Source organism: Anolis carolinensis, chromosome 5, assembly GCF_035594765.1.
Source record: "Anolis carolinensis isolate JA03-04 chromosome 5, rAnoCar3.1.pri, whole genome shotgun sequence".
NCBI classification, from domain to species: Eukaryota; Metazoa; Chordata; class Lepidosauria; order Squamata; family Dactyloidae; genus Anolis; species Anolis carolinensis.
The window spans coordinates 89,587,389-89,611,376 of NC_085845.1; the positions used below are offsets into that span (position 1 = coordinate 89,587,389).

The following is a 23,988-nucleotide window of genomic DNA, read 5'->3' on the forward strand; positions in this document are numbered from 1 at the left end:
TTCTTGCTCTCTGTTGCTCACTATTCTGGATTAACTATGTTCTAACCTGAATATCATATTATATATTTGTTTGAATAGGCCTACAAAAACCAACACTATTTTATACTGACTACACAGCTTGCCCGTAAGTGCTTCGTAGAATCATATAATGATAAGAGTTGGAAAAAACAGAGTAGAATTTACACTGTGTTACCCTAAACAACTTGGGAATGAGAATATTGAGCAAAACAATGAATGTCATTTGGGCAAAAGAAGAACTTCTTCTATCCTTACCATTCATGGTAAAATGCCAAGTCTTGGCAACACCTAACCCACTTAGAACTTACCTTTCAGAAGTACAAATGTAAAGTGGCAAAGCAGTGATGAACACATTCAGAAGCTCTTTCATGAAAAAGTGCCCTGGGCAGAGAAAACATACATGTCCAACTGTAACCTATATGTCCATGATCAGGATGTTGTGTGTTTCTGGGTAGGACACTAGACAACTGAGCATTCCTTGCATTCTAAAGTTGTGCAAGATGACCATCACTTATCCCAAATTTCTAAATCCAACACACTCCAAAATCCAAAGTTGTCCACATGGATGGCAAATGTGCATTTTTGCATTCTAATGTATCAATGAGCACAAACTTTGAGGTACAAAATTATTAAACGTATTGAATATAATTACCTTTAAGATATATATATATATATGGTATATAAAAACATAAATTATTATTTTGTGTCAAAAGCACTGCATAATAAATAAGTTTAAAAGTGATAAAATAAAGGAATCACAAGCAGCTAAATAGTTTCAGACCAAAAGCAGGCAACAGCGACTGCATTGTCCGTAGCTTTAAACAACTCCTCCTCCGTACATAAGGCAGGACATTTTGGGCAAGCATACATATGCGGAGTTGTTTGTTCTGCTCCACAGTCACACAAGATGGAGGATTCGTCCAGGTAGTGCCATCTTGCCAAGTTGTCGTTTGATCTGTCCACTCTGCTTCTGTTTAGGGACTTCCAAACATAAATGAATTCTGATTCTAGACTTGGGCCCCATCTCCAAAAAACCTTATTATACAGGGTGTTTGAAAAAGAACTCCCTAGTTTTAAGTATAAATAAATTGTGACTAGGGAGTTCTTTTTCAAACACCCTGTATACATATCAGCAAACATAGATGTGGGAGGAAAATTCTGAGAGTGCCTTGGATCACAAGATCAAACTAGTCCATATTCCAGGAAATAATGCCCAACTGCTCACTGGAAGGAAGGGTATTAGAGGCAAAGATGAAGTACTTTGGCCACATAATGTGAAGACAGGAAAGCTTGGAGAAAATAATGATGCTGGGGAAAATGGAAGGAAAAAGGAAGAGGGGCCAACCAAGGGCAAGATGGATGGATGTTATACTTGAAAAGACTGGCTTGACCTTGAAGGAACTGGAGGTGGCGATGGCTGACAGGGAGCTGTGGCATGAGCTGGTCCAAGAGGTCACAAAGAATCGCAAGCTACTGAATGAATAAACAACACAACAAGGCGTTTCAAAATAATAAAAAAAAATCCAAAATTTAAACTTCTCTTTGTGGGGCTCTTACCTAAAGGTGCTTTTTGACAGACAGTTTGACCCTTATTCCAAACACACTAGCAATTTCACTCATTGACTATTCAGTTGCTTAATTCCTACTGATGGGAATGATACATATCCAGAGTATAAAGCTATCTATTACTAATAGAGAAACAATCATATTATGAATAATTTTAAGAACCAATGTCACTTTGAACTTGAACCACATATCTATCCTTAATGTCCAAAAATATTTTAACTAAGAAACTGTTTTCAGGAGGAAAGGGTAGGCTTTTGAAGAACCTAGAAGACAAGTGCACAACAGGAGACTAAGAATCTGACAGCACCAAAGAAAAGACATTCTCTGAGGATTAACATATTTTACAAAAAATACAATTTTACAAAACAATGCCATGTTTATTTAATATGCTGTAAAAAGCCTTATATAAATCTTTATAATATTTTCTATTGTAACTTTCCCTAAACCACAACTCTGTAATTTGTCTACTTTTTGAAAAGATAATAGTTGCTATTCAATTCTTAATAGTGAACTTTGAAGTGTAATCAACATTAAACAAGGTCAAGGTACAAACTGTTCAAAATGCTCAGAAAAAGCAGATGACATTTGAAGCACTGCAGGAATGGAAGTGTATGCAATTGTATATGAGAAAAAAAATCAACCAAAGACAAAAAAATAGAAACCCATTGTAAGGTTTTCTGCAACCCCTTTGAGTGTTGTGGATACTAGTAAACAACCAATGAGGGGGTCTGGGAACATTTTACAATGTAGATTATTAAGCAGAACCAAGTAGGCTAGATTTGGTCCATATAAGGTCACTTTTCTGCAATTTCAGTTCAAAAGAATATGAAAGGAATGGTGGTGACACAAGCAGTGACATAATTGCCACTCTCTTTTCACCTCCATCCAAGTGGTTTCCCTGCAAAACTAGTTGATGATCAAAGCGATGACTTTCAGGACTTTTAATTATGGACATGATAGCCACCTTAAGAAGGGAAATCAAATATATATCTTTTAGACATGGGCCCAGCTTGGGCATGTATCCTTTTGCAATCTATCCTCAATTTTAACCCAAATACTACAGTAGACTCTCACTTATCCAACGTTCTAGATTATCCAATGCATTTTTGTAGCCAATGTTTTCAATATATCATGATATTTTGGAGCTAAATTCATAAACACAGTAATTACAACACAACATTACTATGCATTGAACTACTTTTTCTGTCAAATTTGTTGTATAACATGATGTTTTGGTGCTTAATTTGTAAAATCATATCCTAATTTGATGTTTAATAGGCTTTACCTTAATTCCTCCTTATTATCCAACATATTCGCTTATCCAACGTTCTGCCGGCCAGTTTATGTTGGATAAGTGAGACTCTACTGTATTATCATTTCCTTCGTTCTGTATGCAATGACTGTGATATTGAGTAACCAATCTACAAAAATATAACTTTTTAGCTAATCAAAATCAGCAGTGCAACTGTCCTAATATTATTATTCAGTTCTGAATGCTGGAAATACTGGTGGGTTGCAGATGATCTCCATGTAGAAAAGTCTAACTATTTCTTGTCCACTTCGGACTTTATAGCTTCATAAGGCAGATGAGGAGTCAGATGTGGAAGCTTGTACACTTGAAGACACCATACCAGCAAAAAAACAATAATGTCAGTCTTCTTTCCCACATGATGGTGTTCAATCATGTGCAAAAGCTCTCCCCACATTTCCCCGACCCCCATTTTGATCTAGAAAATGATGCTCCCTGGACACTGCACTGTCTGAACTCATACACTGACTTGCTGGGCATGGTGCAGGATATTTTCAATTGCGCAGTCTATTTCTAATTAATTAATTAAAATTAATTAATTAAATTATGGAAATGAAGGCCCAGAAAAAAGCCCAGGAAAAAAGTACTATCTAATTTGCTTTCTTTGAGTGGTAGAGGCCGGGGGGGGGGGGGGGGAGGGGGGAGAGATGGAGAGAGAAGAGGTTATGCTGTAGACTAGAGGCATTTAGATCTCTCTTTTAAATATATTCCACATTCAGAGGTTCTGATACACCACATCCATCCCTAACCTCAGTTCCCTTAGAAATCAAGAGTTCATTTCAGAAAAATTACTCCAGTAAGTTCCAAAGCATGTGAGGAAAGACTTTCATCCTTCTTGACATCCCATTTTGAACAGAAGTGAACCACATATATTTCTGGAAAACTAAAATATATAACATTTGCAATCAAGCAATCTCAGGATCTTTGGTACTCAGAAGAATTTTTTTTTAAATGGCATAAGAAATAATAACAAAAATCAAACCAGGATTAAGGAATAAAGCATGCAAAAGATATGTTATATATTTATTTTCAAAAGCATCTTCTTCTGCTACATTGTGTAGCATTGTCCCTTTTTTCCTTGTCTAGACATTCTGGGTTGTCCAGCTGAAAATTACTGTAGATACTCGTGTATAAGTCTAGAAATTGTAGTAAAAAATTGCTCCCCTAAAATCTGAGTCTTATCTATGGGTATTTTCTGTAACTTCTCTTTTATCAAAAAAGGAACCATCTCCTTTTCTGAGCAGAGTGGCAAAATGCAAGAGCTTAGTCTATCCCAGAAGATCTTAAAAGGAGCACAGACCTCACTTCTCTCTCCACCATGGTGCTGCTTCCGCCTTCTTGAATGTTTGGACAGAAAAATAGTGGCAGTTGGGGCAGCTGGCCCACTGAAGTAGCACAGGCAGTTTACCCTCTCTACAGAACGATCCTCTGCTTATCATATCAAAATCCTTAATCTTGGCCCCCCAAACTTGCCCTTGATATTAACATGACATCATCTTATACACAAGTATATACTGTAATCATTTTATAATTTAACAAGTGTGTCATTTTTCTTCTGGAAAAGAGAAGACTTACAATTCTCTCAATTGTGGATTATGCTAAGACTGTGTCACAGGTCCCTGTTCTATACCAATTAGACACAAATGCAACCTGATATACAGCTTTTCTTTACTGTTATATCTATGAGCCCTGAGCTAGTATAAAGCATTACAGACAGTCCCCGAGTTACAGACATTCGACTTAAACTCCTAGTTACGAATGTGGGGGAGACAACAGAAATTGAGTGGAAATCTACCCCTAGGAAGGGAAATTCACTCCTGTAAAGGTAATCATGGGGGAAAGTGTCTCTACTGAAGCTTTATCACCAATCCTTGTTTCCATGACAAACCACTTTTCAAAATCCAATTGTCCCAGGGACAGAAAGTAATGTGCAATCTTCTGAACAGGGGCACAGACAGCAAAACAAATGTTACAGAGGTATTAACCTTCCCTATGTTATCCAAAACTTTAAAATATGTTCTGACTTACATACAGAAGAACCTATCTTGCCCATAACCCAGGGATTGTCTGTATATGCAACTGAAAATAAACTGAAATCCTAGTTAGTCTGGACTAGGATATGCAAGTAACTCTGTGACAACTTCCTTTGTGTCACGATACTTCATTGGTGGGAAACAACACCTCAACACTCTGGATCTTATACTGTTATGTCTAAAAACTTACCCAGACCAACACATATGGGGCAGCATTATTAAGAAAAGGACATTGCCTTTTTATTACATATTTTATACTTTTTCCAACTCCTGGGAAAATTAGACATATTACAGTACAAACAGAGCTATAACTGGAACATGGCCATACAGCCCAGAAAACTCACAGCAACCCAGAGCTATAACTGATCTTCTCTCTCACACACACATGCGCGCGCGAGCACACACACAGGCAGTGCAGATACAAAGAAGATATCCATTCCTTTTTTATTCCAGTACCTTTGTTATAATAAAGTTAACAAAAATATTCACTATAAAAAAAGAAGGAAGAAGCCAGCTGGCACTGCCAACTAATTCTTGTAGTAGTCTTAGAAATCCTAATCCGGTAGAATTTCCTAATTTCTTGGTGAAGTCAATGTGCACCAGTCTGTGTGAATGTTTCAGTGTATCATGATCTATGCCAAGTATGTCTTGTTGATGCAGCAGCTACCTGAGTTTATGTTTATGTTTTACTTCTGCTGAGTTTCACAACTTCCCGGCTTTCATATAAGATGGGATGGAGCCACGCTGAGTGAGCCCTTCAAACCTCTTGTAGGTGTAGTTAAGAAAAACCCAATCTTTGGATTTGTAGTCAGGTTCTGTGGTGTTTGGCACTGGAACAAAAATAAACAAACGAATATTTAAGGTGCATGCACACCCAGTTTAACATCACACAACCTCAAGTCAACTTCAGAGGATAGGGATAAATTTCAACCTCAGTGAAATGTCAAAGACTTAAATACCTTTAAATCACACGGGTAAATAGACACATAACATACCTCATCTGGAATATGCTATAGAACAACTACTAGCACACACATAAATAAAAATCCTCCAAAATGCTTTGAATAAGCTATTTTTCCTCCATATTGTTCTGTTCCCATAATTCTCTTTTTATCAACTGTGTACATTATTCAGCTGGGAACCCCTAAGACAAGCCTGGACCTCTCAAGGATACCACCTCTACTGCATCTCACTTCAAACCAAGTTGTTGTTTTTTTAAATTTCTAAAAGGATAAAGCAAAAAGCAAAAACAGACATCTTACTAGTAAAAGCTCTGATCTTAAATGACGTCTCAGGGCAAAACATATTTCTGGAAGCCTGGATTATGGTTTAAATCTTTCCACTGCTCACTTTACTACATCCACTTGACCGTCTTTCCTTGCATGACCTCTTCAAATGGTTAAGATGATTATCCCATCTTCCCTGGTCCCATTTACGTCTCCACCCCTGAGCTTCTTATATGTGTTTCTGCGTCAAGTGCAGCTATTCCCATACCTTCTTTCCTCTTCTTCCCATACAATATGTCCACTCCAAGAAAAGCAGGATGGTGTTCTAATTGGGCACTCTACTAAGTCTCAACTCTTCAGGATACTTTTCTATTGAACTGCCTTGTTCCATCATTCTTTTGTTTGTTACATGGATCATAAGCTTACCAGGCTTGAACTCTGTTACTCTGATGATGGATATGTTCAATTTGATTAGATGGTTCCCCAGAAAACCTTGGCTCCAACTATGATCTAAAATCTAGTCCTTGCATTCTACTATTGTTCCTACACAGAGTTATAGCGCTCTACTTTATATTCCCCTCTATCCCTAATTTTCCCATTTGACATTTGCACTTTATCCATTAGCTCTGTCCTTGCATCTAATTTGCACTAGCTCGCCTGTCCGAGCCCAGAAACTGTTTACTATTCCAGGTCACTGGTTGTTGTTTGATGGCTGTTTTATACTGTGTCATATTGTTTGTTTTATATTGTTTTATAATGTTGTTTATGAATTTTAATGTTGTTACATTTAACTATGTTGATTGGGCTTATCCCCATGTAAGCCGCCCTGAGTCCCTTTGGGGAGATAGAGGCAAGATACAAAAATAAAGTTGATTATTATTATTATTATTATTATTATTATTATTATTATTATTATTATTATTATCTTTCATTCTAAGGATATTTCCCAAACTGGTGGATTAAAACTTTAGGCTGCTACTTCTTTAGATTTCGGTTCTAGATGTTTTCTCTCACATACTCCTCTCCTCTGCAACATATTCTCTCTGTTGCTGAGTACATTTGCTTCCTTTCTCCAGTTACCCCAGTTCCTTGTATCTTGCGCTCTCCCTTACTTTAAAAAAAATAATTGGCGTACAAATTTACAAATCAATTCAATTCCTCTTTGTAAGGAAAGTTTCAGGCCATGGAATAGAGAATCCCTTTGCCAGTCTGTGAAATAATGACCAGTCACAGATAATTCTAAATCAAAGCATTGGAGAGGGAGGGGGGACAATACATTTTAAAACATTGTCTTCTAGAATCCTGCAGCTACAGGGCCAGTGACCATAATGGCCACAAACTGAACTTTTCCAAGTTTTATTCTAAATCCCTTCGAGCAGTAGTAAAGACTGCTCTGAGCTGAACAGCATTCAGAGTGATGGTCTAATTCACCATGATCAAGACGATCCTAATGCATAGCATTGTCTCTCAGATAGTGCAGAGATAAAGATGGGTAGCTAAAATATAAGATGGAAAATGGTCACCAGTAGGCCAGTAGATAATTTTTAAATCCCTCTTATTCTCAAAATTGTGGCAAGCTTAATGAGCATGACAGTATTAGTGTGTTCTCACCTGGCTGTAAAATATCAGATTCTGGGAATTCATCAAAATTGGAAGTGTCATCAATGCTCTTGATTTCGATAGTGATTGCAGCCGGCCTCTCTCTACAACACACACATATGCAAAGGTCAGAATAGTCATCAGCATAATTTAATCTTGCAGTGCTGCAACAAGCAAGCCCAGGTCTGTTACTTTCAAGATGCCGAGATTAGAAAATTCCTTGAAGCAGTCATTATGAAGGTGTTCAATAGTGACACCAAAATTACTTTTATGAATCTTCCATTTTTATCTACATTATACACTACACTGTGTCAGACTCACTTTATTTCACCTGCAACTATATGTTTTGCCATTTTTACCTGATATGTCCCCAGTCAACACATTCAAAAAACGGGTGCGATTTGATTTCTTCTACTGCATTGCTACCAATTCTGTTTTCTGCATCAGTGCAAAATCTGAAAAAGAGAGAAGTGAAACAGTGTTACAACAAAGAATAAGTAAAGGTAAAGGTTTCCCCTGATGTGAAGTCCAGTCATGTCTGACTCTGGGGGTTGGTGCTCATTCTCTATTTCTAAGCCGAAGAGCCGGCGTTGTCCGTAGACACCTCTAAGGTCATGTGGCTGGCATGACTGCATGGAGCGCCGTTACCTTCCCACTGGAGCGGTACCTATTGATCTACTCACATTAGCATGTTTTCAAACTGCTAGGTTGGCAGAAGCTGGAGCTAACAGCAGCCGCTCACACCGCTCCCGGGATTTGAACCTGGGACCTTTCGGTCTGCAGGTTCAGCAGCTCAGTGCTTTAACACACTTCGCCACCGGGACTATTCAACAAAGAATAGTCAACAATAAAAGATAAGCTAGTGTTTCAAGAATACAAGCATGCCCTTCGAAAAACAATACAATACAAAATCAGGGATCCACAAGTCTTGCTGCCAATGGAGATCACCATTCTCATCAGAGGACTAGTTGTTCAACCCATGGTTGACATTTAGAAAAAAATGCGTTCTCTTAAGTTACCAGGAAATGAGGAAGCCACTGGGAACTTGCAAGAGACACCTCACTTTTCTTGTCAATTGTATATCCAAGGTAATGATAAGAACGAACCACCTCTCCTCTCAGCAACTCCTCACTCCTTATTTCTGGAAAAGTTCAATCTGGCTACAGTGGTACAAGTCTTGATTACATCTCATCTGGATTACTGCAATGTGCTTTATATGGAGCTGCCTTTGAAAAGTGGACAGAAGGACAGGTTGCTCACCTGTAACCATGTTTCTTCGAGTGTACTCTGTGAATTCACACTAATGGAGAAGCTGCGCCTGCGCAGGTTCCGACGGAAACTCTTCCAAGCTGAAGTTCAAATTTTGGCGGTAACCACGCCCCCCTTCCCAAGGGGCATATAAGGCAGCCCCAGGCGCCCGCTCTCCAGTTCCTACGCCGCCAAGGCAACGAGAAAGGGAGAGGTTTGCCAGAGGGGAAGGAAGGGCGGGTTTGTGTGAATTCACAGAGTACACTCGAAGAAACATGGTTACAGGTGAGCAACCTGTCCTTTTTCTTCGTGTACTCTGTGAATGCACACTAATGGAGACTAACACGCTAAGGTCCCGGATGGTGGGACAAGGCAAACTCGACAATCAGTGAATGTCCAAACACATGTTTATTAGGACATAGAAAAAATAACCGTCCCAAGGGACCAGTGCAATAAATTGTCCGAAAGGACCAGTGCAATGCAACATGAGCATCATAGAAGAAGAACATAACATGGAAGGAATTTTTCAATAAACATGATAGAGAAAAATACACAATTGCGTAGTGCATATAAACGCTCTCCCAGGGGGAGAGGGACAAACACATCTTGGTCTTTGGCATATCCGCCAGGGCCAACGAGGCGGTACAAAGCAACAGAGCAACTGCTCAATACAATCATGGGAAAAAAACATATCCCTAGAGGCAGGTATGGGGAAAAAAACCCCGTCCAACTTGAAGGAGAGGTATAGAGAGTCACCTGTGGGTGAATATGAAGAGAAAAAACGTCTGAGAGTCAGGAGAGGCAAGATGAGAGTACTGATCTTGCAAAGGCCGAGTCTTTAAGGGCCTTACTGTCCAGCCTGTAGTGAGAGACAAACGTGAGAGGGTTTGACCAGATAGCCGCTTTACATATGGAGTCAAGCGGAATACCCCTAAGGAAGGCGGTCGACGCCGAGAGGCCCCTAGTCGACCTCGGGCGGATGGAAGGAGGGGGAGGTCGCTTGGCTAGTTCATAGGCCAACTCAATGGCCTGAGCGATCCAGTGGGACAGTCTTTGGGAAGAGATGGGATTACCCAACTTGTCCTGGGCATAGGCGACAAAGAGTCTTTGTGACTTACGAATGTCCTTAGTACGGTCCCTGTAGAAAAGAAGTGCTCTCCGAACGTCGAGAAGGTGCAGTTTTTGCTCGAGAGGAGAGGAGGGGTTAGAGAAGAAAGCTGGTAAGACAATGTCCTGGTTGAGGTGGAAGGCTGACACCACCTTAGGAAGAAAGGTAATGTCCGGGCGAAGAACAGCGCGGTCATGGTGGAAACGAAGATAAGGCTCGTCGACTCTGAGGGCAGCGAGCTCGGATGGCCGTCGTGCCGACGTGATCGCCACCAGAAAGGCCAACTTCCAGGAGAGCAGGCGTAGATCGGTCGAGGCAAGCGGTTCGAAGGGAGCAGAAGACAGTTGAGAAAGTACAAGTTCGAGGCTCCAGCCCGGCGTAGGTGGTAGCGACGGCGGGCAGATGTTATTGTAGCCCCGGAGAAAGGTTTTGATCAGGTGGTGAGAAAAAAGAGATGGCTGGCCGTGGCGCTGAAAAGACCAGGAAAGAGCTGCGAGATAAGCTTTTATAGAGGCAAGAGAAAGTTTCTTCTCGACGAGAGTCATGAGGAAGTCGAGGACCACCGATACCGAGGTCGGGAAGGTGTCGACGTTACGGGATCGAAGGAAGGCATGAAAGCGAGAGAGTTTGTAGGAATAAGCCTTGGTAGTAGACGGCTTATGGGCTGCCCGCAGGACGTCTTGCAGATTCTGCGGAAGAGAGGCTAGGTAAGAATCCTCCATGCAGTGAGATGAAGGGAAGAAAGGTCCGGGTGAAGAATTTTGCCGTCCTCCCGTGAGAGAAGGTGCGGCGAGAGAGGCAGAGGGTGAAACGATCCTCTGGAGAGGCGAAGAAGGGCTGGATACCACGGTTGGCGGGGCCAGGCCGGAGCTATGAGAATCGCCGTGACCGAGATCGAGAGAAGTTTTTCGAGAACTTTCGGTATGAGGGGAATCGGTGGAAAAAGATAAAGCATCTCCGCCGACCAGTCCAGAAGAAAGGCATCCCCTAGGCAGCCGGGGAAAGAGTTCGGGGGGAGCCTCGCTCCGTAGCGGGGTAGCTGAGCGTTGTGGGGAGACGCGAAGAGATCCAGAGTAGGGCGCCCCCAGAGGCGGAACAGACCGTCGAGGACCTCGGGATTGAGCTTCCATTCGTGAGAGGAAGAAGTCATCCTGCTGAGGGCATCCGCTAAGCCGTTTTGGGCGCCCGGTAGGTGGATTGCAGAGATCTGTACGCCGTGGGCTATGCACCAAATCCAGAGACGAGAGGAGAGGAGCATCAGTTTCCTCGAACCCGTACCACCCTGTTTGTTGATGTAGAATACTGCTACTAGATTGTCCGATTGAATGAGGATGGACTTGTGGCGGATGAGGGGGGAGAATGCTTTTAGGGCTTTGAGAATGGCGAGAAGTTCGAGGAAGTTTATGTGGTTGGCCCTCTCTGACGGGGACCAAAGATTTTGAACCGTTAGACCGTTCATGTGGGCTCCCCAAGCGTAGGTGGAGGAGTCTGTGGTTATGGTTAGCGATGGCGGGGCTGGATGGAAAGGAAGGCCCTTGCACACGTTTTGGTGAGACATCCACCATGAGAGAGACTGGCGGACGGACGACGGTACCGACAGGTATCTGGAGTTGTGGTGGTGGAACGGTTTGAAAGTGTCTATAAACCACCTTTGCAGGGTCCGAAGGCGCAGCCTGGCAAACGGGGTCGTGAGAACCGTGGAGGCCATGTGGCCTAGAAGGACCTGAATGACACGGGCTCTGACCCTCCGGGCAGATCGACAAAGGGCGATATGGTGGCGGAGAGCCAGGAATCTGTCGAACGGAAGTGACACAGTCTCTGCGACGGAGTCGAAGAGGGCCCCGATGAACCGGATTCGGGTTGACGGGGAGAGATTTGACTTCTCGGAATTGAGTTGGAGGCCGAGAGATTTTAGAAGACGCAGCGTGAAAGAGACGTGATTTTGGAGAAGAACCGGGTCGGGCCCGACGAGAAGCCAGTCGTCCAGATAAGGAAAGACCGTGATGCCATGTAGCCTGAGGTGGGCCGCTACGGCGGCGACAACCTTGGTGAAGACCCTCGGGGCCGTGACGAGACCGAAGGGCAAAACGGTAAACTGGTAGGTTTGGTCGAGAACTTTGAAGCATAGGAACCGTCTGTGCGCCTCTCGTATTGCCACGTGGAAGTAGGCGTCTCGTAAGTCTATGGAGGCAAAGTAGTCTCCCCGCTGCAGCATCGGGAGGATAGAGGCAATAGAGACCATCCTGAATTTGGAGGGGCGGATGAATATATTGAGTGCCCTTAAGTCCAGAATCGGGCGTAGCCCGCCTCCTCTTTTCGGGACTGTAAAGTATCTGGAGAAGAAACTTAAAGGGTCCAGTTCGGGAGGGGAGGGACGGATAGCGCCTTTGGCCAGTAGCGCTTCGACTTCGGCCAGTATCTCTGGGGAAGGGTTTGAGTGGAGAACGTGACCTGTAGGAGGGAGGTCCATGAACTCTAAGGCGTAGCCGTCTTGGACAATGCGGAGAACCCATGCATCTGAAGTAATAGAGTCCCATTGATTGTAGAAAGGGGCTAGTCGGTCTGCAAAGATACCGAAGGGACGAGGCAGCGTGGGCTCTACAACGGTAGCGGGCGAGGAGCTTTGGCAGGGGTTGGCGTCAGGTACGCCGATTAGGCTGCGGAGGAGCAGGGGTGGATCGACCGCGTTGCTTTTGCGGATGAGGTCCCCGGCGAGGTTGGTGATGGGCTTGATTGTTCGAGCCCGAAGGCCGCCTGAAAGAATGGTGTCTGAAAGATTGCGGCGGGAAACGGCGGGAACGGTGCGGGAACCAGCGAGTGCGCTGAGGTTGAGGTTGGTCGCCACATTTAGACGCAAGAATTTTAAAGTCATGATTAGACTTGAGTTTGTCATCGGTACCGGCGTGAAACAGTCCGAGCGCGTCAAAGGGAAGGTCCTCAATGACCTGTCTGGAAGATGAGGAGAGACCCGAAGACCTCAGCCAGGCGTGGCGGCGAATGGAAATCGCGTGGGCAATCATTTTACCCGCAGTATCACCTGTATGCTTCGCCATTTGTATTTGGTGGTGAGCGAGCGAGTCTGCCTCCTGTTGGAGGGTAGTGAGGACGGAGCGGTCTTCGTCCGACATCTTAGCGAAGAAGGGCTGCGCCTTCTCCCAGATAATTTGTTGGTAGGCACCCATGCAGGCTCCATAATTCGCCATGCGGCAAAGCAAAAGGGCTCCGGAATAAAGTTTTCGACCCACGGCGTCGAAGCGCTTCCCCTCTCTGTCGGCCGGAGTATTCGACTGACGACCTGAGGATTGAGAGGCCTTAACGACCAGGGAGTTAGGGTCGGGATGGTGTTTGAGCCACTCCAGGGTATCATCGTCGGTACGGTACCAAGTCTCGATCCTCTTCGAGGTCGGAGGAATGGAGGAAGGGTTTTTCCAGGAGGCCTGGATAACGTCCAACAGATAAGGCAGAAAGGGGAGAAGCGTGGCCGGCGGAGCTTGGGCCTGCACCCTTTTGAAGACTGGGTCAGACACTGCTTTGGAGGTTTGCTTGATCTCCAAACCCAGGGCGTCGGCCATCCTGACCATTTGCTCAGCGAAAGCGCGAACATTGTCAGTAGGAGAAGGCGGGTCCGCCTCATACGCGTCGTGGGGAGGAGAGAGGTCGAGACCGAGAGAGACCACCGAGGCCGAGAGGACAGAGTCTGGGCGGTCGACATCAGCATCTTCCTCCTCAGCCCCTTGGGGGGACTGAGGGGGAGAAGACAGCACAGTCTCGGGAGGAGGCAAGGCCTCGCGGGAAGAGAGGGCCGGAGGCCGAAGGTCCTTAGAGGCTGAGGCCTGGGCTGCCCGAGCCAGGCGAGCCGTTTGTCTGCCACGCTCCGGTGTCGAGGTGGGAGGGAAGAGCTGTTGGCGCGACGAGCGAGGCGGCGCAAGGGGCTCCGGCACCGGCACCCTGACCACCGTTTGGGTAGAGTGGTGGGGTGAGTCCTGCAGCTCCCCATCAGACAGGGGGTGCAATGGAGACTGAGAAACATCTCTAGGCCTCTGGGCTGGTACAATAGGAGAAGACCTTCTCGAGGAAGTTGTCGAGGAAGATGGCGGGTCTTTCTTTGAGGAGGCCGAGGAGGAGGAGCGCTGAGTTAGCCGTTTCTTCGCCGGCGGTTGCTTGGATGCAACCCTCAAGGACTTGCCAGGTGTGGGAGGAACCACAGCTGAGTCGGATTGCGCTCGACGAGACTCCTCGTGAGCCCTTTTAAAGGCTATTTTGATAGCAGAGGAGGACGGAGGGGAACCGATACGAGAGCGGATCGAGGTCACCGAAGCCAGAGAGCTCGACGTCGAGGAAGGTCCCACCTTTCCGGAGCGGGTCGACACGGTCGCCGTCGTCACAGTACACGGTGGTTTGACCGGTTTAGCGGCCCTGGAGGTCTTGGACGCTCTGGACGAGACCGAGGAAGCCTTGGCTGCCGGAGGCTTAGTTGGTGGTGCCGACATAGCTCTCAAAGCTGAGGACGCCGACGTACCCGACGTCGACGGAGTCGGTTCTGGCGCGAGAGATTTTTCGTAGAGCGCCGCTCTAAGCCTAGCGGCTCTGTTCTTTCTGGCCTGAGCCGTGAGAGCTAGGCAAAAACGGCAGGTACTGACCACATGAGCCTCGCCAAGACAGAAGAGGCACTTGGCGTGGCCGTCCGAGTCAGGAATTTTAGCAGCACACTGCGTGCAACGCTTGAAACGAGTAGTAGACATGCGAAGAGTCCGAAGTGAACCTTGCGGCGGAAAAAAAGGAACTGGAGAGCGGGCGCCTGGGGCTGCCTTATATGCCCCTTGGGAAGGGGGGCGTGGTTACCGCCAAAATTTGAACTTCAGCTTGGAAGAGTTTCCGTCGGAACCTGCGCAGGCGCAGCTTCTCCATTAGTGTGCATTCACAGAGTACACGAAGAAAAAACTTCAGTTTCCCTAAAGAGCTACAGACAGATTGTTAGTAGGAACTGGCTACAACTCCTTTGTTGCAACAGCTTCACTGGCCATCTGATGATTTCTGGGCGGAATTCAAAGTGCTGATTTTGACCTATAAAGTCCATATGGTTTGGATTCAGGTTATTTGAAGGACTGTATCTTTCTTTATGAGTCCATTAGAGCTCTAAGTCCTCTAAGATCTTCTACAGAGGTCCTTCTCTCTGTTCCATCATCTTTTCAAGCTCATTTGGTGCGGGAAAGGGGTAGAATCTTCTCTAAGGCTACTTCCAGATTTTGGGACTCCCTTCCTAGAAAGCCCAGGAGCAAATCAAAACATTTTTGTGCCATCAGACTTCTACAAACTAACCATGGTTGAACTTCTAATGCAACATGGTGTTATTTTTAAGGTCTATATGTAGTTTTTAAAATTAATTTTAACATTTTAAATATTCAATTTTTAATTTATAAATAGTTTAATTTTTTAATTTGTGTATTTATACTTTGTACATTTGTACTGTTTTAAATCTGTAGTTAGCCACCTTAAGTCTTAGGCTCTAAATGTACAGAGAGCAGATTCCTTTTTCACTATTTGACACACAGAAGTGTGGAACTTCATCTACAGGTTCTTTTAAAACATATACTGGAATGGGAGAGCTAAAGATTAAAAACATCTACTGTGCTTTCTAATCTTTAGCCATGCTGCCATAGTAGCCAAGACCTTCTGAATTCAATTTAAACGAAGACTACAAGACATATTAGAAAAGCAGTACACATGGTGACCACAGTTCATGGGTGAGTAACTGTCAGTCCTTGTGGGGGAACACTTGACAACCGATTGCCACTTTAAAAAAAAAGCCCCAAAATGGACCTTTATGCTAAGGAGAAGGGTTCCAAGATTTTGACTACTACCCCTATTACTTTAAACCCATGAGAAGTCTGTTTCCAAAATGTTGTGAAATTGGGGGCGGGGGAGGGGGGGAGATCTCTAATGAGCTGGGGCAGGGGATGAAATGATATCGGAACAACCTGAAACATTTTTTTTCTCAAGGAGAGTGTTGGGAGGCCTTAGGGTTGTATGCAGCACTTTCCCTACTCCTGCTACAATCAAACAGCTGCAAACAAATTCAGTATGTTCAGTTAAAGGATTATACCAGGCAGATGGCTGTGCAGGTCATATTGAGTTAGAAGGACACTGTTCCAAGGTGATCTTTAAAGGTTCTTGGGACAAGATGGGTTTCCATGCCTGGGGACTGTATTATACTTTGTATAAATCCCAATTTTTGACATTAAATAAAGAATTAGGATGACTGCCTGGTTTAGCAACCAGCTGACCTGGAATGCCTTGTACAAACACAAACAACAGACTCAATTTTCATAATCTCAAAGTACAGACTACTAATCCCCTAAAGTTTTCCAGGAAGTTCTCATACATACCAAGATCTCTTGCATGCTATTCTAAAGCAAGTCCAGACAAATTAGCCATCCATCTGACAAGGCAGAACCCTTTGTGACAGTCTTTAATACATAGATAAACTAAAGCAACATTCTGCTAGTAGCCAAAGCAAAGTGGGGTAAAAATGCTTGCCAGAAAGCTGCTCCAGAAGGTGGGGCTTTCAGATCTTGCCACCATCAACACCTGCCCAAAGGGCAGAGAGATATACTTTGAATGACAGGTGAAAGGATGAATGCAAAACACACTGTTTTAAAAACCACACCTTCTGCAACATAGCTACAAAGCAAATTTCTAGGGAGAATACTTGCCAAGCATGCATGCAGAAGAATACAAGTAGCAACAGCAGCTCAGGCTACACACAGTATTAACCATCATAAAAATGGGAACAACAGAGAAAGGACTTCGGGTAAGCTTTGTAGCCCACCCCACATCTACACTTTTTGAAATACATCAAAATTCAACATAGCACTCTTACTTAAAATCACCCATTTCAGGATTTGGCACTTTTACCACTTAGTGTTGTCCTTTAACGCTGGACTATACAGCCCTTTATCATTATAAAACTGAATGCATTTTTGGTGTGAGGTGCAGGTAAAATAACGTTTTATTCAGAGGGAAATATTATAACTTAATTAGGGGGAAGCAAACCTTATTTCCCACCCACTCCCTTTCAAACATAATTTTGAAGGAAGAAAATACATAGCTGTATGTCACATGCTAAACCCATGAGGCTGTGGAAAGGCCTTTAAAAGTAACCACACAGAGTGAAGTTTGGGTTTAAGCTTCTTATTTTTTTCCTGCAAAATCATCCTATGTTATCTTAGCACCTTCCATTCTTGTTTTACACAAGAACATTCTGCCCAGGCCGAACCTGACCAAGGTTAGCCAATATTTTTCTGAACTGAATCAACACGTTCATACAGTTCTCTCATGCTGATTATCTTTTATTGGAAATAGCACATTAATTTCAAATATGTACCAAAAAAGTGTTTATTCCTAAAGAATAGGAAGAGCAAATTGGTGTTCTCCAGGTGATTTGGACCACAGCTCTGCATTTCCTGGATTTGGCCACACGAGAGGGCAAAAGATGCCCACCCCGCCACAGAAATTCATTGGTGTCACACACTGGTGAATCAACTGCATGTCCTTAGAAAACACCTCCTCCCATTTTCTCCACCATTTGCTAATCAAAATATAGAAAATGATTTAGCTGCTGCAAGAGACATCAGAGACCACTCCATGAGCTCTACTGGAAGAGCAGCTCAGTTTAGTTTCCTCTCCTTCAGCTGAAGTGTTTCCATTCAAGCTTACCATTATAATGACTCTGTAACTCAGTGGTTGTGCCCAAGCTTGCCTGTCTGCTTCCTTCTCTGGAATGGTGCCAGTCCATGAGTCGTCAACTGCTAACCCAGCAAGTTTCCAAAAAAAAGCCCAAACAACTGTACCCAATAGGCATAAATATTGTGTTGGTCACAAGACAAATAGGGCGAAAATGCAGATCCCATCAGATAGCTTGGGAAGCAGGTTTTATACCAGTGTGTTTTGGCCTTTGGTCCACCAGATTTTTAGACTTCAGCTCCCAAAAACCTTAATTCTCCATGTTGGCAGAGGCTCCTGGGAGCTGAACTACAAAACAGTTGGAAGATCAAAAGTTGAGAACCATGGTTTTATAGTGCAAGACTCTAGGCAGAGGCTGTGCAAACATGTAGCCACATTGCCTCCACATGAAAAAAGGCAGGGGAAGAGCAATGGCAATATTGAGAAGCATGTTATCTACTCACTTTAGAATCAAGTCCTTGGCTTTTTCTGAAATGGGAACCTCGGGTGGAAACACCAGTGTCTCTTTCCAATTCATAACTTTCCGATATGTTTCCTGTGGCGTTTCAGAGCAAAAAGGGGGATACCCTATAAAAAATCAAAATGTCAGAGCTATTTGAGCATCAAGCTTAGTCTTACAGGAACAGACATAAACCTGACACAGAACCTAATATTAATTCTGTAATTCTATACCAGGCTTTTTGATAATTCTATACTAGGTTCTCTAACCAAAATTCTCAAAAGAAAAAAAATGAAGACATCTGTCTTCAAAATTAATTTTTAAAATGAAGAACACTTCTAAGAATCCTCTTCCACATATTTATTTCTTATACGCCACTTCCCATGGATGGAAGTGGACAATGACAAATTAAAATATAAACACAACATCAATTTATGCATAGCACATAAACCAGTTAAAACAGTAGTTTAAAATAAAATATATAACCAAGACCAAACTAAAACCATCTGTACATAATTTAACACTCATAATTTGAAATCACCTGGATAAGCCTGCTCAAAGAGACTGGTTTTTAATGCTGTTTTAAATTAATATAATCACTGAATCACAGAGTTGGAAAAGACTTTGTGGGCCATCCATTCCAACCCCCTGCCAAGAAGCAGGAAAATCACATTCAAAGCCTCCCTACAGATGGCCATCCAGCCTCTGCTTAAAAGCCTCCAAAGAAGGAACCTCCACCACACTCTGGGGCAGAGTGTTCCACTGTCGAAAATGCAGCTGATGAGGCTTGCAAGTCTGTTTTCCTACTTGTGTGAGATGCACCTCACCCCTTGCCAGTAGGCCATCCTCCTGGAAAAGCAGACCATGGTTGAGGAAGCTGAAGCGTTCCTCCTGACACCATTTTCTGAACCAGTTATTGACCAGTACTATTTTTGTGGCCCTTGTAGGGCTGCGTGTTACAATGGGGAGGAGGGATGAAAAGACCACCTGTACATTAAACTGCTTTAGCTTTGTTCTGAGAGCTCGGAAATCATTTGTTATCTTTTGAAAGGTATGCCTAGCCGTATCATTGGTTCCTACATGAATCAACATTGGGGGGGGGGGGGGGGGGGAAGGGTGATGGGGCTTGAGGAGCCTGGTGAGCCTCTGAGTGACATGGTGTATTTTAATAACAACAACAACTTTATTCTTATATCATCTCCCCGAAAGGATTCGGGGCGGCTTACACAGGGACAAGCCCAACAACAACAACATAACTTATGTAAAAACAATAGTTAAAACAGTAAAACAATAAAATACAACTATCACATAACAATTCTTAAAAACTTAGCATCAATTGTACGTACAGCAGAGGATGACTACTGCAAGACTCTGAGGGGTCCATAAGTAAAATCTGAGCAAGTGGGACCAAGCAAAGGAACGGTTCATTAAAGTCCTTAGACCAGGGGTCCCCAAACTAAGGCCCGGGGCCGGATGCAGCCCATCAAAGCCATTTATCCGGCCCCCACAGCACAAGGGCAGAAGGGGGTTGGGCTAAATGACCCAAGGGGTCTCTTCTTCTCTTACAACTATTATTATTATTAGCATTGAGGCTGGGTGGCCATCTGTCAGGGGTGCTTAGCTTGTGCTTTTGGTGCACAAAGGCAGAAGGGAATTGGACTAAATGGCTCAAGGGGTCTCTTCCAACCCTCTTTGTTATTATTATTAGTGGCCATCTGTCAGGGATGCTTTGCTAGTGCTTTTGGTGCACAAAGGCAGAAGGGGGTTGGACTAAATGGCACAAGGGGTCTCTTCTAACCCTCTTTATTATTATTATTATTAACATTGATTCTGGGTGGCCATCTGTCAGGGGTGCTTTGTTTGTGCTTTCAGTGCACAAAGGCAGAAGGGGATTGGACTCAATGGCCCAAAGGGTCCCTTCCAAACCTCTTTTTTATTATTATTGTTGTTGTTGTTGTTATTATTATTTATTGCTCGGTGGCCAACTATAGTTCGGCCCTCCAACGGTCCTAAGGATCATGAACTGGCCCCCTGTTTAAAAAGTTTGGGGACCCTGTTTAAAAAGTTTGGCTTGACAGCAGTGTGTGCGAAAAAGACCTTGGAGTCCTCGTGGACAACAAGTTAAACATGAGCCAACAATGTGATGCGGCTGCTAAAAAAGCCAATGGGATTCTGGCCTGCATCAATAGGGGAATAGCGTCTAGATCCAGGGAAGTTATGCTCCCCCTCTATTCTGCCTTGGTCAGACCACACCTGGAATACTGTGTCCAATTTTGGGCACCACAGTTGAAGGGAGATGTTGACAAGCTGGAAAGCGTCCAGAGGAGGGCGACTAAAATGATTAAGGGTCTGGAGAACAAGCCCTATGAGGAGCGGCTTAAAGAGCTGGGCATGTTTAGCCTGCAGAAGAGAAGGCTGAGAGGAGACATGATAGCCATGTACAAATATGTGAAGGGAAGTCATAGGGAGGAGGGAGCAAGCTTGTTTTCTGCTGCCCTGCAGACTAGGACACGGAACAATGGCTTCAAACTACAGGAAAGGAGATTCCACCTGAACATCAGGAAGAACTTCCTCACTGTGAGAGCTGTTCGACAGTGGAACTCTCTCCCCGGGGCCGTGGTGGAGGCTCCTTCCTTGGAGGCTTTTAAGCAGAGGCTGGATGGCCATCTGTCGGGGGTGCTTTGAATGCAATTTCCTGCTTCTTAGCAGGGGGTTGGACTAGATGGCCCATGTGGTCTCTTCCAACTCTACTATTCTATGATTCTATGATTCTATGACCCCTGCCTTAGACATATAGAATGAGATAAAGTGCAGGATGATTTTATAAACAGATTACATATCTTGTGAGCTAATTCACTCAAAGGTGCTTTGGAATAGTCATGTTTTCAAGCTTCCCTATCATGTTCGAGTTGCTCTAATGTGGGTTGCTTATCTAGAACAGCGTGTTGTGCAGTGTCCAAGAAGCGCCTGAGTTCCTTAATGTACTTAAGGGCCTTAATACAGTCTTCGAGTTGTCAGATCCTCTGTTTCATGAGTCACCTGTTTACACTTGATGCAGTTGACTCTGACTAGTTGTTGTGTGAAGAAGCTGAACATACCACAGCTTGTGCATGTGATAGGAAGGTTTTGCTTTTGTTCCATCTCTTGGTGAGTGAGGTTACCAAGCAGGATCTTTACAGTGTTAGCTAATGCACATACAAGTTACGTGCAGACTACTAACCAGCTTCCCTTTGTGTGTTTGTTTTATGTTGTTTTGTTTTCTGTATGTATTGTAAAGATCTATGTTAGTGAAGGTGTGGCTTAAATAGCTTAAACAGGAAACTAACACTCACTCATCTGCTGGCTTCAAAGAACAGAAAATAATCACTCACTTAACTGCTGGCCTGAAACTGAAGCAAGGGAGCAAAGGTGGCTTCTGACTTCCTCAACTAAAGGTGGGCAGATGTCAAACATAGTTTGGAATTTACCAACCAGAACCAGGTGCAAAATATTGACACTCAAAGGATAGTCAGAGATAAAATGAATGAACATGGAACTCCAGAGAGAATCTTAGCTTAGAAATTTGTTTTCAGTACCAGTACTAAATTTACAGTCATCTCATACAAAAATCAATTTTTGCTTTCTATTCAAACTTAACTTTTTAAAACCAGGAGCTTAATTTATAGGACAATCTATTGATATTATTAAACAATCAGGAGTAAGACAACTCTGGAGATCTTGCCATGGATCCAGATAAGCCTTTGACTCATACACAATATATATACTAATTAGCTACTTCAGCTGTGCGAGTTCTAGCTCATTTAGCGAAATTAACACTTCCAACCTATTCTCTACACAAACTCAGACAACTACATATTTAGAAAATGCATAAGTTTTCTGAAAGTACAAATAAACTCTAGAAAATCAAAACTCCAAAGAACCAGGTCCCGTCCCCTCACTAAAACAGCCTAAACAGCATTGAACACGTTAAAAATGCTGACTGAATGTTGGAAACCAAAAATTGCGAAAATTGTGGAGTACTGAGCTGAGTGACTGAAACTCAGAAAAGAAGCAATCTCCTAGGCAACTTACCTATTAGCATTTCATACATAATCACCCCCAACGACCACCAGTCACATAATTTGTTGTAACCGGTTTGCAGAAAGACTTCTGGGGCAATATAATCTGGAGTCCCAACAGTAGAATAAGCCTGAAAACAAGAAGTGTTTTGAACCGTGATAAAGAAACAGTTTTGTTTTATATGTCCATATATCACATATCTACATCTAGTTTGCCTGTTCCTTCTTTGCAAATCACGTCTGCTTAGGAAAATCCCAGGTGAAACTCAAAGTCACCCAGGTATTTGGTGTTGTTTTATTTTGAATGTCTGTAGCTGCTTCAAGATTGTAGCTAAATGCAGACTCAGTGGTTTGACCATTATTTCTTATCATCACCCCTGCATTACTTTATCCACCATATTTGTCCAAAGAAGAGTTCTGGAACTGAAAGGCTTGCAAAGTATTTTGTGGCCTCTCCACTAGCCTCTCAGAGTTATTTGGCCAACAACTGAGTACTTTAACAAAGTTGCACAATTGGTGGCCAATTAGCAGAGAATTGTCCACCTGACATCCAACTGTACCCTTATTAATTGACCAAGACATGAAGGAAGGCAAAAAGTACATATATAACCACCAAGCATGTCCAAAGAAAAGCTCCTACTCTGAAGTTCTACAGAACAATTCAAGAAAGTACTTACCAGCTGACGCCTATTCTTTTTCCAGGTTTCTGCTTTTCTCTTTGAATTCATATTCTGGAATGCTGATTTCACAAAACAAATAATAATTAATGCCTTCTGTTTTGAGAGCACCGTAAATATTCAACTATGATTTGATTCAAATGTTACCTCTACAGGAAGGGATTTATTTTGGCATGTTTTAATCTCAAACTGTACAAGTAATGTGTGAGCAAGCTTAATGTTTGGAGAACGGGGAATTGTGTGGTTACTTCTATTCAAACTCCACAATGAAGTCATGAAAAACAACCCATCCCCCCTTCTTATCCTTTCAAAATATGGCACCTATGTAAACATACTACTTGAAGACCTTGCCATCAGATTATTTTGAAGCAGATCCATATACAGATGATTGAACTGCATTTTAGAAATGTAAGAAACAGAATGAAGCAAAACCTTTAGCACTGGCTAACGTCCAAAGCCCCATTAATACCAAAATTCTTGCAAGAAATACATTTTATTTACATCTGTAGTAGTGTTTTATTTGTTGTAAATCCTTGCCTCATCTATGATATAGCAACATGAAATGGCAGTACTGTACACAATGGCCAAATATATCTTAAATTCTATCCTTCTTTTTTTTTTTTTTTAAAAAAAAAAGAACAACTCTTGCAAACAAAAAGTCAGCATACAATGGAAAATGTATGAACACATAGCCATTTTTTAAATTTGTAGGGATATTTAAATCAATAGGATAAAGAGTACAGTTGATCCTCCATATCCATGGCTTTTATACCCACAGATTCAACCACCCATTGACTGAAAATATTTTTTAATGCAAAAAACAAACTTGATTTTGCCATTTTATAAAGGGACATAATTTTACTATAGTAAAGCTTCATATAATGGGATTTGAGTATCCACTGATTTTGGTACTCAGATCCAGGAACCAAGCCCTTATGGACACCAAAGTTCGATTGTATTCAAA

At 43.1% G+C, this 23,988-nt stretch overlaps 1 protein-coding gene across 4 annotated transcripts in view; it reads right to left on the reverse strand.

The window, feature by feature from the left end:
• Positions 1-5,351: 5,351 nt before the first annotated feature.
• Positions 5,352-23,988, reverse strand: part of stk38l (serine/threonine kinase 38 like) — a 61,020-nt gene continuing 42,383 nt past the window's right edge. For all 4 annotated transcript variants that reach the window (XM_008111485.3, XM_062981770.1, XM_008111486.3 and 1 more), the window contains 6 exons: positions 23,025-23,086; positions 22,361-22,478; positions 18,294-18,417; positions 8,111-8,206; positions 7,764-7,855; positions 5,352-5,756 (listed from right to left, as the gene is read on the reverse strand). In XM_008111485.3, coding sequence (XP_008109692.1) covers positions 5,629-5,756; positions 7,764-7,855; positions 8,111-8,206; positions 18,294-18,417; positions 22,361-22,478; positions 23,025-23,086 — 620 coding nt within the window. In that variant the 3' untranslated portion in view covers positions 5,352-5,628. The remainder of the gene's footprint in view (positions 5,757-7,763; positions 7,856-8,110; positions 8,207-18,293; positions 18,418-22,360; positions 22,479-23,024; positions 23,087-23,988) is intronic.